Below are 17719 nucleotides of genomic sequence, written 5' to 3' on the forward strand. Positions count from 1 at the left end.
CTCTTTCCTTTTTTAAATCAGATTTACTAAGGGTTTGTTTATTTTGTTGGCTTTTTCATAGAACTAACTCTTAGACTTGTGATGGAGAGAACCATCTGTATCCAGAGACAGGACTATGGGGACTGAATGTAGATACAACATAATATTTTCACCTTTTTTATTACTGTTGTTGTCTGCTTACTTGTTTTTTTTTCTTTTTATCTTTCTCCTGTTTTTCCTTTTATATCTGATTTTTCTTATGCATCATGAAAAATGTGGAAATATACTTAGAAAAATTGACATGTTTAGCCTATATTGTATTACTTGCTGTCTAGGAGAGAGGGAAGACTGGGAAGGAGGGAGAAAAATTTGGAACACAATTGTAAAGCCCAGTAATACTTAACCCTGGGCAGTCACTTCATTTGAAATACCCTAGCATTACTCTGTAACCTTTACATTCCCAGTCTCTTCTAATTCCCAGGGTGTCAGAAATCCACTGCCCATTGACCTTTGCAGTATCAACTAGCTTTAATCCCACTTGCCTCTTCTGAGTCCTTCAGAGATCTCTGGCTATGATTTCTTGAATTGTAGTTTAATAACTAATAGTGTGTTCAAGAACAGCCATGTGCAAATTTAAAATCTTTATTATACTAGCTTACATAATGCCCTGACCTGTTAACTTCCAAGTGAACATCAGGTTTGCGAGAGACCCACATGTTCACTATCAAGCTCCTTACCTCTCTTGGCTATCCATCCACTTGATGGGCTTAAGAAGGGTGTGTGAAGCCACACACACAGTCAATCAGAGAGGGAGCCATCTTCCATTACAAAAGCTATCTCAATATGACTAGGGTCCCACCCATGAGGCAGTCTTGGGACCCAGAAATTACTTCCAGGCCACTCAACAACCTCCTGTTGGCACTGGTATGACTCATTGTAAAAAGACTCTAACACACAACATTTTTTATATTTGCTTGTATTTTGAAAAATAAAAAGCTATTATAAAAAAGGTCAGTAAGAAAATTAAATGAGATGATATTAATAAACCACTTTGCAAAATTAAAAAGAAAAAACTTGTAGGATGCAGCAAAAGCAGAACTTTGGTGAAAATTTATATCTCTAAATTCTTACATCAAAGAAAATAAAAAAGAACAGATGAATGAATTGGTCATGCAACTTAAAAAAACTAGAGGAACAAATTAAAAATCCCCAACTGAGCACTAAATTGGAAATCTTGAAAATCAAAAAAGAGATTAATAAGACTAAAAGTTAAAAAAAAAAAAAAACTATTGAACTAAATAAATAAATGTAGGAGGTGGTTTTAGGGGGGGGGGGAGCAATAAGATAGAAAAACCATAGGTTGATTCAATTTAAACAAAGAAGAATACTGAATATCCTATATCAAAATGATAAAAAGTGAAATTACCACCAATGAACAAAAAATTAAATCAATCATTAGGAAACATTTTGTCTACTTTATGCCAATAAATCTGATTATCTGAGTACAATTGGTAAATATTTAGAAAAATATAATGTGATCAGATTTATAGATATAACCCCATCTTAGAAAAAATAATTGAACCAACCATTAATGAACTCCCTAAGGCAAAAATGCCTAGGGCTTCAGAAGAGTTGACAAGTGAATCCTCCCAATCATTTAAAGAACAATCAGTTCCAATACTATGCAAATTATTTGTAAAATAGGTGAAGGAATTAGCCTACCAAACTTTTCTTATGACACAAAGATGGTGCTTATACCTCAACCTGGAAGAGCCAAAATGGAAAAAGAAAATTGTAGACCAATTTCCCTAATGAATGTTGATTCAAAATTTTTAAATTAAATTTTATTTAAATTTTAAATTTACCAAGAAGGTTGTAACATATCATAAATATTACATACTATGATCAGGTGGGATTTATACCAGGAATGCAGGGTTGGTTTGATATTAGGAAACTATTAACATAAAACCATTTCAATAAGAAAAATAACAGAAATTATGATTATCTCAACCGATACAGAAAAGGTTTTATAACAAAATATAGCAGCCATTCTTATTTAAACACACACACAAATACACACACACACACATGAAAGCATAGTAATAAAGGAAAATGATAAGAAATATCTATCCAAAATCATTATTATTTATAAAGGGGATAAGCTAGAAGCCTTCTCAATAAGATCAGGAGTGAAGCAAGGATGTCAATTATCAACACCATTATTCTGTATAGTACTAGAAATATTAGCTATAGCAATAAGAGAAGAAAAAGAATTTAAATAGTCAAAAAGAACACAAATCAACCTCTCTGTCTCTGTCTCTGTCTCTTTCTATGTCTCTCTGTCTCTCTCTTCCCACCAAGGTAATTAGGGTTAAGTGACTTGCCCATACAGCTAGGAAGTATTAAGTGTCTGAAGTCACACTTGAACTCAGGTCCTCCTGATTCCAAGTCCAGTCCAGTGATTTATCCACTGTGCTACCTAGTTGCCCCTAAAACTATTTCTTTTTTGCAAATGATATGATGGCATACTTAGAGAATTCTAGAGAATCAACTAAAATAAACCAAATTTTAAAAAAATTTTAGCAAAATTGCAGGATTTAAGGTAAACTCACATAAATCATCAGTTTTATATGACCAAGAAAGCTCTGCAACAAGAGAGAGGAAGAGAAATTCCATTTAAAATAACTGCAAATAATATAAAATACTTGGGATTTTATGTGCCATGACAAACAAACCCAAAAAGTATATGAATAGAATTACATAAATTCAAATAAATTAGAAAAATTAAATTGCTCATGGGTAGTTCAAACCAATGTAAATAACAAGTCTTTCTAAATGAATTTACTTATTCAGTGCCATACCAAATTATCAAAAAATTATTTGATAGAGTTAGAAAAAAAAACAACAAAATCCATTTGGAAAAAAGAAAAAAAGTCAAGTTCCCAAATTACATTATAAAGCAGTAACCATCAAAACTATCTGGTTCTGACTAAGACATAGGGGAGCATGAGAGGTGTAGCTTAGTTACACAAAGCACAATAGTCAATGATCATAGTAACCTAGTGTTTGATAAACTTAAAGAACCCAGTCTTTGAGATACAAACTCACTATTTGATAAAAAAAAATAACTGCTGGGAAAACTGGAAAACAATAGGAGACAAAGTAAGTGTGCTATCCACATCCAAATAAAGAATTGATGGATTCTGAAAGCAGATTGAAGCATATCTTTTTTACTTCATTCTTATGGGTGTGTTTTTTTATCTGTTTCTTTTTTCACAACTGTGACTAATCTGGAAATATATTTTACATGATAGCACATATATAACCTATATCAAATTGCCTAACATTTTTTGGAAAAGGGGAGGAGAGCGAGGAGTGAGAAAAATTTGGAATTCAAAAACTTGTAAAAATAATGCTAAAAATTGTCTTGACATGTAATTGGTAAAAAAAGATAAAATACTATTAAAATAAATTTAAAAAAAAAACAAAAGCATGGAGATAAGAGACGATGTATTATATGTGAACGCAAGTATGTGAAACAGAAAGTATTTCTATTGTTGTTCATCTTTTGTTTTCTAAGATGTCACAGGATAATGTCTTGATTTGCAAATAAACTGAATTTAAAGGAGGTAGCATTGCACAAAATCGTCAGCTTCTCTCTCTCTTTCAGAATCATAGAAGTCCAATGTCAGGATAAAAATCAGAATTCCAAAAAATTCATGATGGAAAATGCTACCCACATCCAGAGAAAAAACTGATGGAGTCTAAATGCAAATCAAAGCAGACTATTTTAAATTTATTTTTTCATGATTTTTTTTCTTTTTGTCTGTTTCTTCTTTTGTAATATGACTAACATGGACATATGTTTTACATGATTACACCTATAGAACTTCTATCAAATGCTTACCATCTTAGGAATGGAGGTGTTGAGGGACGGAAGAAAGGAGAAAATGTGGAACTCAAGTTTTAAAAAATGTTAAAAATAGTCTTTATATGTAAGTACAAAAAAAATTACCAGTTTTTAAAAAGACAAAAGTCAAGATGACTGACTGTGACCCAGGATGCAGTGAATAACCTTGATATCTTTGCTGTCTGACCAAGCTCTGGATTTGGTCCACAGCACTTTTTTCTACCACCTCTATGACCATAGGAACAAACTGGTCTCATCCACCCTATCTACCAGGGGAAGTTTTCACATGCTTCATAGTCCAATATGGCTGTGACTTGGATGTTCATCCAACAAAGTGGTCAGACAAAAAGGAGGAGACTGAAGAAAGAACAGAATCACAAAAACCCATAGAGGAGAGAAGAAGAAATGAATCACCATAACAAATGCAGCAGAGAATTCAAGAAAGGGGAGAATTAAAAGGAATTCATTAGATTTGGGAACTAAAAGGCTATTGATTAATTTTGAAAGGAAGTTGCAGTGGAATGATGGGGTCAGAAGTCAGATGGCAGAAGGTTTAGAAGAGAAGAAGAATAAAGAAAGTGGAAACATCCAGAGTAGATAGGCTTATCCAAGGATTTTTAGCAGAGAATGTGAGGAAAAACATAGACTAAGCTGGCAGACATGGTAAGATCTAGTTAAGATTTTCTAAAGATGTAAAAGAATTGAATGTGTTATAGGAACCAATAAGAAATGAATCCAGGCAGGAGTAAAAGTAAAGTATACTAATGATGATTGGAAGGTTACAGGTGGAATCTTGACATTTTGGCAACATCTCTTAATTGCCAATAAACTCTATTGTTTTATCTTGGGAAACATGTAGAAACCTGCCTTGTGGAAAACATGAGCAGGAAAGGGTATGTTCCCAGGTAGGAGGCTTCTGTGCTTCGGGGTCCAATTAGGAACAAGTCTGGTGGTATTGTGCCCTTGGGTGTTACCGAAATTTTAACAGAGACAGAAGGTGGTATGTCCTGTGTTGTTCTGGAAGCCTATCAAGGAAGTGGGAAATAATATATCCCAGCCCACCTCCAGCCAGACTCATGAAAAACATTCTTGATGACTATGGCAAAAGCTGCTCCTCTGGACTATGCTTTGCATGCAATTAATAATTAGAATGTCATGGAAGACAGGGTTATGAAAATATAGAGTCATGGATTCTAGAATTAGAAAAAAAAAACAAAACTTCAAAGGTAATATTGTCCAACATATACTCAATATCTGAGGCCTGCCTACAATAAGTCCCTGTTAAGTAGTTATCCAATTTTTGCCTGAAGACTTCCAGTGAAGATGAACTCAGTATTTTCTGGCTCAAAGAACAACTCTTTAAAATTACTTCCATATCAAATGCCTAATTTGGCATCAGTTTTTAAAATCCCCTCTCATTGACTTTTTAAAGGAATCTTGTATAATATAAATATGAGAGACACCTTTTCTACTATAATGTCTTGTTTTATCTTAATGCCTCTTCTGTAACCCACAAATAAGAGCAGCAAGATTTTGCAATCTCTATACCTTCCCGTCAATTGTTTGGTTTTAAAAGGCTGTTTGCAAAACCCCGCTTTCTTCTTTCTCACTTCTGCATTGTGGGCACTCACTGTATACATGTGGATAATTCTCATAGAGTTTCATAAAGATGTGAGAACAAGTTTTTGAGTCAGGAGATGTTGGGGTTATCCTAACTTTGGCCATAACTTGTTTTAAGTTTGGATTTTTTTTAATATCTGACTCTCCCAAAATCTATAAACTGACTCATCAATACCTTGAAGATTGTGTTGCCACCAATACAAATTTCTAAGACAGATGCTTGGTCTGATCCATCCACTATGCCTAATTCTGTTTTCTTAAGTGCTATTTCTATTCCTTTATACAGTTCATTTGGGTCTTATGAGTCAAAATTTAAATGCAATGATTCTCTATCAATGATGATGAGGGAGCAGCTAGATGGTGCAGTGGATAGAGTGCTGGCCCTGAAGTCAGGAGGACCTGAGTTCAAATCTGGCCTAAGACATTTAATACTTCCTAGCTGTGTGACCCTGGGCAAGTCACTTAAACCCAATTGCCTCAGCAAAAACAAAACAAACAAAAAAAGGATGATGATGAAAAATTATTTTTGTAGAAACAATGACAAATCTGTTCTATTTTACATCTATTTATTGGCCCCTAGATAGTTTCACTTCAGAATGAACTTGGGTTGATAAAGCTTATTTCAGAATCAAATCAAGTTTGTGTAAATTTGTTTGGTTTTTGGTTTTGTTTTGTTTTTTGCTTATCTATTCTTTGAAGCTCAGATCAAATGGTTTTATCCATGATTTTACTGAGCCAGTAATACTTTTTCTCCTCCTTAGAATACACTCATAATTCTGTATAAAATTTTATAATGTACTTAGGCATTGTTCACAGTGTAATTATCTATGTCTACCATATTCCTTTTACTAGATTGAAGGTTTCATGAGGACAAAGATTATGTCTTATTTAAGTTCTTCATCTTCTCTAAAACCTAATATGGTATGCACTTAAATGTTTTGTTGAATCTCTTTTCTGATTTTATCCTTAGCAACCTAGGAGATATCCTTAAAATTCTGAGAGATTAGTAATGCATATATTTTATTCCATGTGAAATTTTCACAAAATGTTTGTGACTGTGCCAGAACTGGGTCTCTTTAACTCCTGGTGCAGAGCAAAGCCATAACTAAGGAAGGGTGACTGAAGATTTGTCTAAGAATAGCAACATTTCTACGGTATCCTTTCTTCTCTGTTCACTATTCTAGTGCCTCAGTATATTTTGTCAACTCTGAACTAATAGGGTCCATTAGGGAATAATTTCCAACTTCTACCTGAGCACTGCTTTGCTTTCTACAAGGAGTCACCTACTATGATAATACCCAACAGAATGAAATGTTATCTCATCTTTTCTTCCATCCCTTTTACCTCCTTTCCCAGAGCTTGCACTGGAATACTCATACTAGGGTCTTGGCCCTTTCCTAGAGCTTCCATCCTAAGATAAGGGTCCTGTCCCATGGTCAAGCATGGGGATCCTGGATCCCAAATGGCCTTCTCTCTACCTCCTCCTGGATGACTGTACTTGGTTAGAACAAACTCCCTTCTGTATTTTTCTCTCCCGTTGAAATGCCCTCAGGACCCAGAATTTCTAGTTATTTCTTTGTTTCCAAGGTTTATTTCTGGACCATTCATAGAATTAGATATTAGATATTAAGATTAGTGGGATGGAGGAAGATGTGTTTCAGGAAAACTTGTAAATGTGAATCATCTTATACATTTGCAATCCTCCCAGGATAGCCTTCTAGTCCTAAAGGAGTATCTACTCCTTGCAGCAAACCACATTAATTTTTTTGAAACTATCTTATTTGAATTCCTCTAGTGAGCTCCTTCCATTAACTGGCATCCCACTTTTAAATCAATCTTATAGCCTCCACCCTACTCTTTTAAATCAATCCAGCATGCTCCAGCCCACAGTGTTTCCCTTGCCTTGATCTAAGATCACATTGATTTTTAGAAATCAATCATGTTTCACTATTCTTAACAACCACTCCTCTTATCCTTTCTTTCCTGCTCATTTTTCTACTTAGCATGTATCTAATTTGCATTTGGATATACAAATACAAATTTGTACACATGTGGACCCAACAGAGTATCTAATACACTGTAGGTTCTTAAGAAAATATTACTCTTGATAAGTGGATAAAATACTAGATTGGGGGTCTAAAAGACATGAATATAATTTCCTGACTCAGACGCATAATATCTTGTGACTGTGAGCAAGCCATTAACTTTTTTTGAGCCTCAGTTTTCCTGTCTGTAAAATGGGGACAATAATAGCACCTACTTAAAGGACTTGCTGATAAAATGAACAAATGTACCATGTTTTGCAAATGTCAAGGTGTTCTATGAATGCTAGCTATGATTATTAACCAGGTTAATACTTATATGCATAGACCAAATCATTCTGTCCCAGGATGTTCTCCCATATAGCTCTTGAAAGTGGGACACAGAAGCATCTCAAGCGAGGTCTAATTAAGGTAAGAAGTAGGATGACTGTTTATCATATACAAGGCCCCTTTCAATTCATTAAAAGAGTGAATGTACCAAAAAAATCATCATCATAGTATCAACTTTCAAACTCTAGGATGTAGATGAAGGTTGATATGAGTTCTTTGTTTAAATATTTACAGAAGTGAAATAATTGATTAAGAGGATGTGCTTAGGACAGGAAAAAAATGTTTATTAATAAATAATAACAGTGACAGTAGTTTTCCTTTCTTTCATAGAGCTCATTTCTTTCATAAGTAATGCCCATTTGATCCATTTTGTAAATGTTAAATCAATTTGGAAGATATAAGCACACACTCTCTCCCCACTCTAAAATGCTATGGTTCTGTGGTTCTGCTCAGGCACTGTTTTGAGATAGTCAATTCCCCTCAGACACAGTGGAAACAGAGGGCTGCCCTGTGCTGCAGGATGATATAGGTCCCCCCAAAGGGGCCAGATCTGTGCCCTCAAGGACCACCTATCTTGATAAAGTTGTTTTTATTTGCTCTGTTGTTGCTGTTGCTTGTCCTTCGTTCTCAAAGAAGGGACATCAGGGAAATGAAGCCATGGTATACAAGTGTATTGGATTTCAGTGAAAGAAGGCTGGGCAAGGTCACCTGCCTTACCCTCCTCTCCAGAACTATCTGAGGCCCAGTGGCCAGGTATGCATCAGGATGACTGGAGATGGCTCTGGAACAGACCTGTTCTCTTGCCTAAAGCATCCTTTAGTAGAAGACAGGATGTCTATATTTCCAATGCCCTGATATCCTGCAGATCAATGACCCTGGTACTTCTTAAAATATGACAAGTTTAGGCGACCTGTGTAAGGAGCTCCATGCTGGTGGAGTTATTGACACTCATTCAGGAGATCTCAAGACCACACTGAGTTCTATCCTAATTAAAAAGTGAGGAATACAACACCCTTTAATCATTTTGGGGCACCAGATACTAATGTGCCTGGTATTCTATTAGGTGGCACAGGAAAACACTGGAAGTTAACCATCCAGTGGACAAGGGAGACTTAAACCCAGGAGACAAGGAGAGGAAAGTTAAGGACAGCACATGTTTTAAAAAGTCTTTTGGAGATCAAGGAGAAGGGAGGAAGGAAGTATGAAGTATTTAGAGAGTCAGCATTCTGACATGGAAAAGAGCATGTCAGGAACAGGAGTCCCCTGTTCTACTATTTCTGGAAATTAAAATCCTACCTTATTGATTAGATTTTACTTTTCCTGCCTAGTAAGTTCCTGCTCACTCAGCTAAATAACAAATATTTAAATGCCTACTATGCACCAGGCACTGTGCTGGGCACTAAGAGGCAGGGTAAGAAATAGGTCATTCTTAAGTTTATACTTTGAAGTAAGTGGACTAGATTCCCATGATACAGATCACAGGGCAGCTTCTGGGGAGACATATCCCCCACTGTTCCTCTCTATTCCCCAAAGGTTATATATGGAAAGACTCCACAAGGGGGTGATTAAGACTTCACAAGGACCAGCTCCAGAGCAGGTGACCAGGACAGAGTAAGGAGGAAACAGCTGCAGAAAACTGCGGTGGGGATCTGGTTAACTCTGTTGTGGGAACCAGTACAGACCTAACAACTTAATTATAATCTTCCCTCAGGCATGACCCTGGCCAAGTCACCTATGTGCTTCAGCTTCCCCACCTGTAAAATAAGAATAATAATAGCACCCACCTCACAGGTTGTATCAAAAGATATATAGATATATAATGCTTTGTATTATTTTAAAGCAATGTACAAATGCTAATGATGATATGTAATTATATATGCATATATGTCACATAAATAGATGTATATATCTATAGACAGGTAAATGGATGGATGGATGGATGAATGAATGTATAGATAGACAGACAGACAGATAAATAGGCAGATGAACAGATGGATAGATGAACAAACATAGATAGATAGATAGATGGATGGATGGAGGGATGGGTGGATAGATAGAGATATAGACAAATAGATGGATAGATAAATGAATAGATAGATGGATAGATAGATGAACAGAAAGATAAACAGACACAAAGAGAGATAGATGGAGCGAGAGAGATGGATAAATGAACAGATAGATAGATAATAGATAGATAGAATTATGGGGCATTTATCTTTCTGAGTTTTTCTCTTGTTAATGGGTAGGACGAGAAGCCCTCTGAGGTCCTTTCCTATTCAGAATATATGTAGTTGGTACTCAATCATCAGACAATTCACTGTTCTGGGAGAAATCAGGTTCAAAGTTATAAGATCTTATAGTTGGGAGGGCCTTGGAGCCTGAGACAATTAACTCTGAAGCAATTAATAGCCCAGTATAGAGTTCTGGAAATTTTAAAAGGGAAAAATGTGTTTTTGCAATATAGCACTTGGCAGGATTCTTCACAATCTGTTTTCTAAAAAATATTCTTCAATTATTGAAATGGGTTGATAGGATTTTCTGTTTTATAAATAAGGAAACTGAGCCCCACAGAGGTTAAGTAAGGTAAAAAAAAAAAAAAAAAAAAGCTGAGGATTATGTAGCTAGGAATTGGCAGAAGCAGGATTCTAGTACAGATCCAGCCTTCTAAACTGTCCTGTTTCTGTATCAAAGGCAGGTCCTGGTTGTTCAATTAAATAAACAATTTAACTGCCTGACTTACTCAATACCAGTCTATAGCAGTAACTAGGGTAGAACAGCTGTCTACACTCATTCTTCTAGAATCTAGTCCAAGGGTCCCTAAGAGGCCAATTGACCACAGCTCCAGGCCTTCCCCAACTCCAACCTTTTTGCCTACTAAAATAGTGGTAGCAATGAAGCTTTTGTTAAAATTCTAGCGGCTGCGCTGGAGACCCAGGCCCAAGCCCATCCATAATTCACTCTACACCCCCTACCCTTCTGGCTAGGTTTTCTCAGCCTACACTCCAGTATATATTTTCTGTGACTACCCATCCTCCCCACAGACTCCTCCATCAAGATCAATCAATCAACATAGTTTATTCAGCAGTTGCTACGTGCCCCAGGCACCGTGCTGTTCTAGGAGGAATGAAAAAGGTCCAACATGCAAGAAGTTTAGAATTTGAATCAATAGAATTTGAATCTGAGTCTCTCTGGCTCCTAGACTAGCCCTCTATCTAGCCATTGCCTCACTATGGTGATTATTATGATAATTTGCTCATATTTTTCTTTGCTTTAGTACTGTGACACAGTGGTTAGCTAGCTGGTCAGCTAGCCTGCTACCCTAATACAGCCTGAGTAACTAACTCTGTGAGTCTAGACATGTCATTTAGCCTCTTTTTGTCTCAGTTTCCTCAACTATAAAATGGAGATAATAATAGCTCCTACCTCCCAAGTTGTTTTGAGAATCAAAAGTCCTCAGCACAATGCTTGGCGTATAATAGATGTGTGTTTCCTCTCTTCCAGTAGGAATTGTTATGATAACTTATATAATTATAATGTCTTTGCTTGCCTTCTGATTAGATTTTGCTTTTCCAGTATAGTAAGCCCCAAGAGGCATTACTCAAATAACAAATATTTAAATATCTACTACATACCAGCCATTGTGCTGGACATTCAGAGACAGAAACAGCTTTGGACAGACTCTTGGGGGCAGGCAGCATAGAGCCCTGTGATATCCAGATCACAAGGCAGCTTCTGGGGAGAACTGGCTCTCCCCCTGCTCCTTCTTCCTGTTCCCCAAAGATCCAACAAGCAGGATAATTAGGTCTCTGTAAAGTCAGGGCTCTGAGCAGGGTGGCCAGGAAAGAACAAGAAGGACACAGCTGCAGAAGTTAACTTGGGGGACTCTCTCTCTCCCTGTTCTTGTTGATTCTCTTTTGGGGACTGCAATACACTCCCCACTATTGCAACAGAAATCAGGTGGAATGACTCAGATGCTCCTCTCTCCCCCGAGATGCAGCTCTGGAGAGAGAGAAGATTTCAACAACATTTCAAGAAACATTAAGATTGTTTGGATTGGATGGATTGTGAGAGGCACCACTCCATGGGCCAAAGGCATATGGCTTTCACAGATGCAGGAGGAAGAGCTAACAGAAATTAGAACAGCTCTGAATCCCATTCCCCAAAACTCAAACTGGGAAATATTGAGAGGAAGTTAAGCAGGATCTGTCTCGATCAATTGCTGATCAGAGTTAAATATTTTTAGGCCAAATGAGCTGGTAAATGCTTTGATGGACCTTCCAGGCACAAAGGAAGGGCCTTTTAGAATGCCATTCATTAATATAGAAACCTTTCTTAAATGCAGCCCCATCCTACTCAAGAGATAAATTTATCTCCTCCTGAACCTGCATTTCTTCCTTCTCTTGGGGCTACTGAGACTTGCATTTCACCCAATACTTCTAGAACAAACATATTTGAGGAATCCAGTGAAATTATGAACGGGAAAGTAAATTGGAAATTGCAAAGCTTTATACATTATTGGGGGGATTTTTTTTAAGTGCAAAGCATCAACTAAATATTATAAGCTCAGCTCAGACTAGAATGGGATAAGAACAGAAAGGGATAGAGTGTCTGGAGTCAGTGGGAAAGCATTACAACCTTAGGGGGCACTGGAAACTGGAGAAAGTTATGATTTCAGTTTGGAAAGTATTGAAAGTCATTTCCAGGAGAAAGGTCAATCAATTAATTAATCAGCATCAATTCAGGACCTCCTATGTTGCACACACTTTACTAAAAACTGCTAAGTGCTCTACCCTCTGAGCTCATGATGTGAGGAGGAGTGATACCTGAATGACCAGCAAGGAAGGGCTTCTACACAGGGTGGCAGAGTGGAGTGTCAGTGGCTTTGGAGTCTTGGGGTCTGAGCTGCAATCAAATCTCTGGTTCTTCATGACAGTTTATTTCATAAAATACTTCTTCTAAGGCTGGAAAAGCACTTTGATGGACATTATCTCACCTGGTTCTCACAATCCTGTAGGAGTAGATGGTATGATTATCCCTGTATTGTTGTTCAGTCATTTTTCACTCTCTATGATCCCATTTGCAGTTTTCTTGGCAGATCTTGAAGTGGTTTGCCATTTCCTTTTGCAACTCATTTTACAGATGAGAAAAATGAGGAAAACAAGTTAAGTGACTTACCCAGGAACACACAGCTACTAAGTGTCTAAAGCTAGATTTGAACTCAGGAAGATGAGTCTTAGTGTTCTATTCACTGCCATATGTGTATGTATATATTCATAAGAACATACATAAATATATTTATTTGTATCACTTTATATAAAATATATTGCTGGTTATATAAAATTATATAAAATACATATTGCTATATATAAAATATTGATATATTTATATAAAATATGTTGATACATAAATTTATATAAAATATATATTACTTTTTACATAAAATATGCATTATTTATATAAAGATATAAAATAAACATCATTATTTATATATAAAATATACATTGCTGTTTATATTAAATATATGCTTATATATACACATTTTACCTATCTTGAAACTAATGTCAAATGACTTACCCGAAGTGAGTTATTTATATATAAAACATATATTTCTATTTATATTAAATATATGCTTATATACACATATTTTACCTATCTTGAAATTAATATCAAGTGATTTATCTGCAGTGAGTATGAGGTAGAATTTAAAATCAGATTTTTCTAATTCTAAATTCAATGTTGATAGCAAATAAAGACTCCCCCCCCTCCCTTCTTGAAGCCAATAAAGAGCTCAGAATGGAGCACTAAGCAATTTTTAGTAAAGTGTGTGCAACATAGGAGGTACTGAATTGATGCTGATTAATTAATTGGTTGGCCTTTCTCCTGGAAATGACTTTTAATGCTCTCTTCTATGGATCTATTTTCCTTTCCTTTATATATTTGTCCCATTGGAAGGTAATCACCCTGACATGAGTCACTGTCTAGATTTTGTATTTGATTCTCCAACCTTTATCACAGTGCCCAGGGTATAAAAAAAAAAAACATTTAATAAATGATTTCTCATTCACTCATTTGTCCATTCAACTTAGAGAATTTTAAGGTAAAGGACAAGTCAAGAGTTCCAAAATCAGTTCGGTTTGGATGAGGATAGAGAGTTTGATTCAGAGGAGGATGAAGAACAAATAAGAAAATTTATAGTTGAAGAACTTAGTGAAATAACAAACTACATTGAAAAGTGCAAAGTATGGTAAATGTGGAAATATGTTTAGAAGAATTGCACGTTTGATTGATAATGGATTACTTGCTGTCTAGAGGAGGGAGATGGAAGAAAGGGAGGGAGAAAAATTTGAAACAAGGTTTTGCAGGGGTGAATATTGAAAATTATCTTTGCATATATTTTGAAAATAAAAAGATATTAAAAATTAAAGCACTACATAAATGTCATAAGTTCATTTCAAACTAGAGTTTGGAAGGCGGGAAGTAGATGGGGAAGTAGAGTATTCAAAAGGACTTTGAAGTAAGGAGATGGACAAAGATATTGAGACCAATGAATTGTCTCTAAAGCTAATCGAAGCTGGCCTTCATATTTACCCAAGATACTTATGTTTGCCTTGTAAGTGTAAGCCCATATAATCCTCACTGCCTATTGTGTAAAGTAGTTTCTGTTTAGTTCAGAAAAAAAAAATGAAACAAAACAAAAACAAAAATCAGGCCTAAGAGTGAATTGCTATTGTAAGGACTTTCTACAATGTGATCATAGCCTCAAGAGACATCCTCCAAGACCTAGATGAAGACAGGAAACTTTATAACTAGACAGATGTACTGCTACCATGAAAGGCATTTCTGTGTATAAAAAAGAATCCATCCACAAAGAAGTTCAGGTCATCTTAAAAATCCACTTAGGGCTTAAAGTAATCAACAATGGCCAGACGCATCTGACTGATGTACAATATTAAGATGAAAAGTCCTAACTCCATTGACACAGTTGGTATGGTTGCTATATAACAAATGTGGCCTTAATTGGAGAATAGAAATGAAAGGCTGATAATCTAAACTGTAAAGTCCAGTAATGGTGTTCTTTTCTTGGCCCCAAGCCTAGGGGAGAATCTGTAGGTGAATAGGACACAAAGGGAACTCAACACTACGGCAATTATAGTTCCTTGGTAAGAAAGACAATACTTGAAAGAAGGTGGTTTTAACCTGTTTAGAAAAAACAAATTTATTCTGTTTTATGCCTAAGCATTCTAGAATCATACCAAAACACCTCTTCCTTTCTTGGAACCTCTCTACTACCTTCCATCTCCTCATTCCCCTCTCACTAAATATTATATTCTCATGACATTCTAGTTAACCACCCCCACTTTCATTCTGGCATCCCGCTGGGGCCATCTGAAGAACTGAGCCAGCATCTTTTGTTATATCCTGAACCAAAATTTACCTGTCCTCACAAGGATTCTCAACAAATTGTGTGTGTTTGTGTCATGGACTCCTTGCACCATTGTATGAATCCTATAGAAGCCTTCTCAGAATAAAATCTTAATTCCATAAAATTAAAGTCATCGGGTGAACAAAGGCAAGTAATTCTATTGAAATATCATGAAAATATTTAAATATCATGGACATAAAGTTAAAAACTCTTTAGACTTACAAATGATTGCTTTGCTATTTTTTCATAAACTAATTCAAACTAAAGTGTTAATGGTTTGATAGGCTACCCCATGGGAGTTATTTGCATTTTACAAGACACCACTGTGGACAATAATGGCGTAATTTATAAGAATGAATTTTCAGTTGTGAAAGCTTCATTGGAGGATAGAAATGAAAGGGTGCCATCCAAAACTGTAAGATCTAGCAATGGCGTTCCTCAGCCCCAAATCTAAGGGAGAATCCACTGGTCTCACCTTCCAACAACTTCGCCCTAAGCCAAAACATTAAAGTAGAGGATTAATAAGGAAATATTGTATATCTTTGATAAAAATGACAAAATGGGTATGACTTAGAAGGTGAGTATGACTTAGAAGCCCTCCTTGTTCCATACAGGTATATATGTTCTTGTTTTCTAGCCCAGTCAAGATGTCTAGTCCACAAAGGGAAGTCAACACTACAGCAGTTATATTTATGCTCAGAACCAACAATATTGGTCAGAAGAACAATAGTTGAAGGGAAATTAGCTGAGGTTGGGGCTCCTTTTTCCCTGTCCTCCATTCATGCATGATATTGACTCTCAAAGTCATAAGAAACCTGTTTTCCAGCACACATCATGAGATCTTCATAAAAACGTGAGTTTCCTTACTTTTTTCCTGACAATTTTGAACCATGATGTTCAGGAAGGAAGCTACATAATCATGATGTGTCCCCTCCAAGAATACGTTATTTATGTAAATATTACTAGCATTGTAAAAGTTAACTTTAAATCAATTCTGTGCTCCAAATTTTATCCCTGTGGGTCCTGCTCTCCTGAAAAGACTCCCTTGAGGGTAGTTTTCTATGGTCAAAAATATATCAGCGCCTGTTCATTATCTCAGGTGATGAGCCTCAATGACCTTAGAAGTACTGGTCCGAGGGTGACAAACATGACGTGATCTGTCCGTCCCTAAGACTGGGCTAAAATATTATTCTTGTCCAATAGTTTGTGCTCCACTGGTCTAACCTTCCGACAACTCCACCCAAAGCAGTAGAGGGTTAGTAGGGAAACATTGCTCATCTTTGGTAAAAAATGGGTCCCTCTCCTAGGGCAGCCTTGACAAGGTGGATGTGACTTAGAATAATAAGCATCCCTCGTCACACAGGTGTATGCTCTTGTTTTCTAGCCCGGTCAAAAAGTCTGGTGATGGGAGAGCAAAGCGGAGCCCCGGCCAGGCCGGCTTCCCCCATCCTGTCGGAGCGGGCGCTGAAGTCGGGCTGGCTAAAGAAACAGAGGAGTATAATGAAAAACTGGCAGCAGCGCTGGTTCGTCTTACGCGGGGACCAGCTCTTTTATTACAAGGATGAGGAAGAAACCAAACCACAGGTGAGAAGGCGGATTCACCGCGGAGGCGGAACCGCAGGGACGGCCCAGAGCACAGGCAGCCGGGAGCCCTGGCAAGTCTCACCATCTTCCTGCCCCGCTGAAAGTGTTCTCAGCACATTTAAGTGGGGGGGGGGGGGCGAGGGGGGACAGGGGAGGAAGGGAAAGAAGGAGAGGGGAGGGGAGGGGAGAAAGACAAGGGAAGAGAGGGGAGAGAAGGAGAAAGAAAAGGAGAACAAGGGAGAGGAAAGAAGGGGAGGGAAGAAAGACAAGGGAAGGAAATGTAGAAGGGAAAGGAAAACAAGGGAGGGGAGGGGAAGAGAGAAAAGGAGAGGGGAAGAAGACAATGGAAGGGAGGGGGCGGACAATGGAAGGGAGGGGAGAAAAACAAGGGAAGGGAGGGGAGAAAGATAAGGGAAGGGAGGAGAGGAGAAGGTAAAGGAGGAAAAGAGAGGGGAGAGGAAAGGAAGGGAGGGAAAGAGAAGAGAAAAAGGGAGGGAGAGAAGGAGAAAGAAAAGGGAAAAAGAGATGGGAACAGAGAAGAAGGGAGGAGAGGAGAGGAGAAAGAAAAGGAGAACAAAGGAGGGAGGAGAAGAAAAAGGAAAATTGGAAAAGGGGAGGGAAGTGGAGAAGGAGAAATAAAAGAGCAAGGGAGGAGAGGGGAGGAGACTTCCTCTACTGTGAGTATTTGAAAACTAGTTTTTAGAAAGGCCACATAGTGTTAGAAAAAACAAGTAGAAGACATAAACAAATAGTAGAGCAGCATGATTATGAAAAGTTTTCCTTAATGTTTTGTCTGCTTGATTCTCATTTGAGTTTTGGCATCTAGTGTTT

General features: G+C 37.0%; 1 protein-coding gene across 4 annotated transcripts in view; it reads left to right on the forward strand.

Moving 5' to 3' along the window:
- ARHGAP22 (Rho GTPase activating protein 22) overlaps positions 1 to 17719 on the forward strand; it is a 400236-nt gene that overhangs the window by 76792 nt on the left and 305725 nt on the right. For all 4 annotated transcript variants that reach the window (XM_074296121.1, XM_074296123.1, XM_074296122.1 and 1 more), the window contains exon 2: positions 16689 to 16888. In XM_074296121.1, the coding sequence (XP_074152222.1) occupies positions 16689 to 16888 (200 nt within the window). The remainder of the gene's footprint in view (positions 1 to 16688; positions 16889 to 17719) is intronic.

Source organism: Sminthopsis crassicaudata, chromosome 2 (assembly GCF_048593235.1).
Source record: "Sminthopsis crassicaudata isolate SCR6 chromosome 2, ASM4859323v1, whole genome shotgun sequence".
Taxonomy (NCBI): Eukaryota; Metazoa; Chordata; class Mammalia; order Dasyuromorphia; family Dasyuridae; genus Sminthopsis; species Sminthopsis crassicaudata.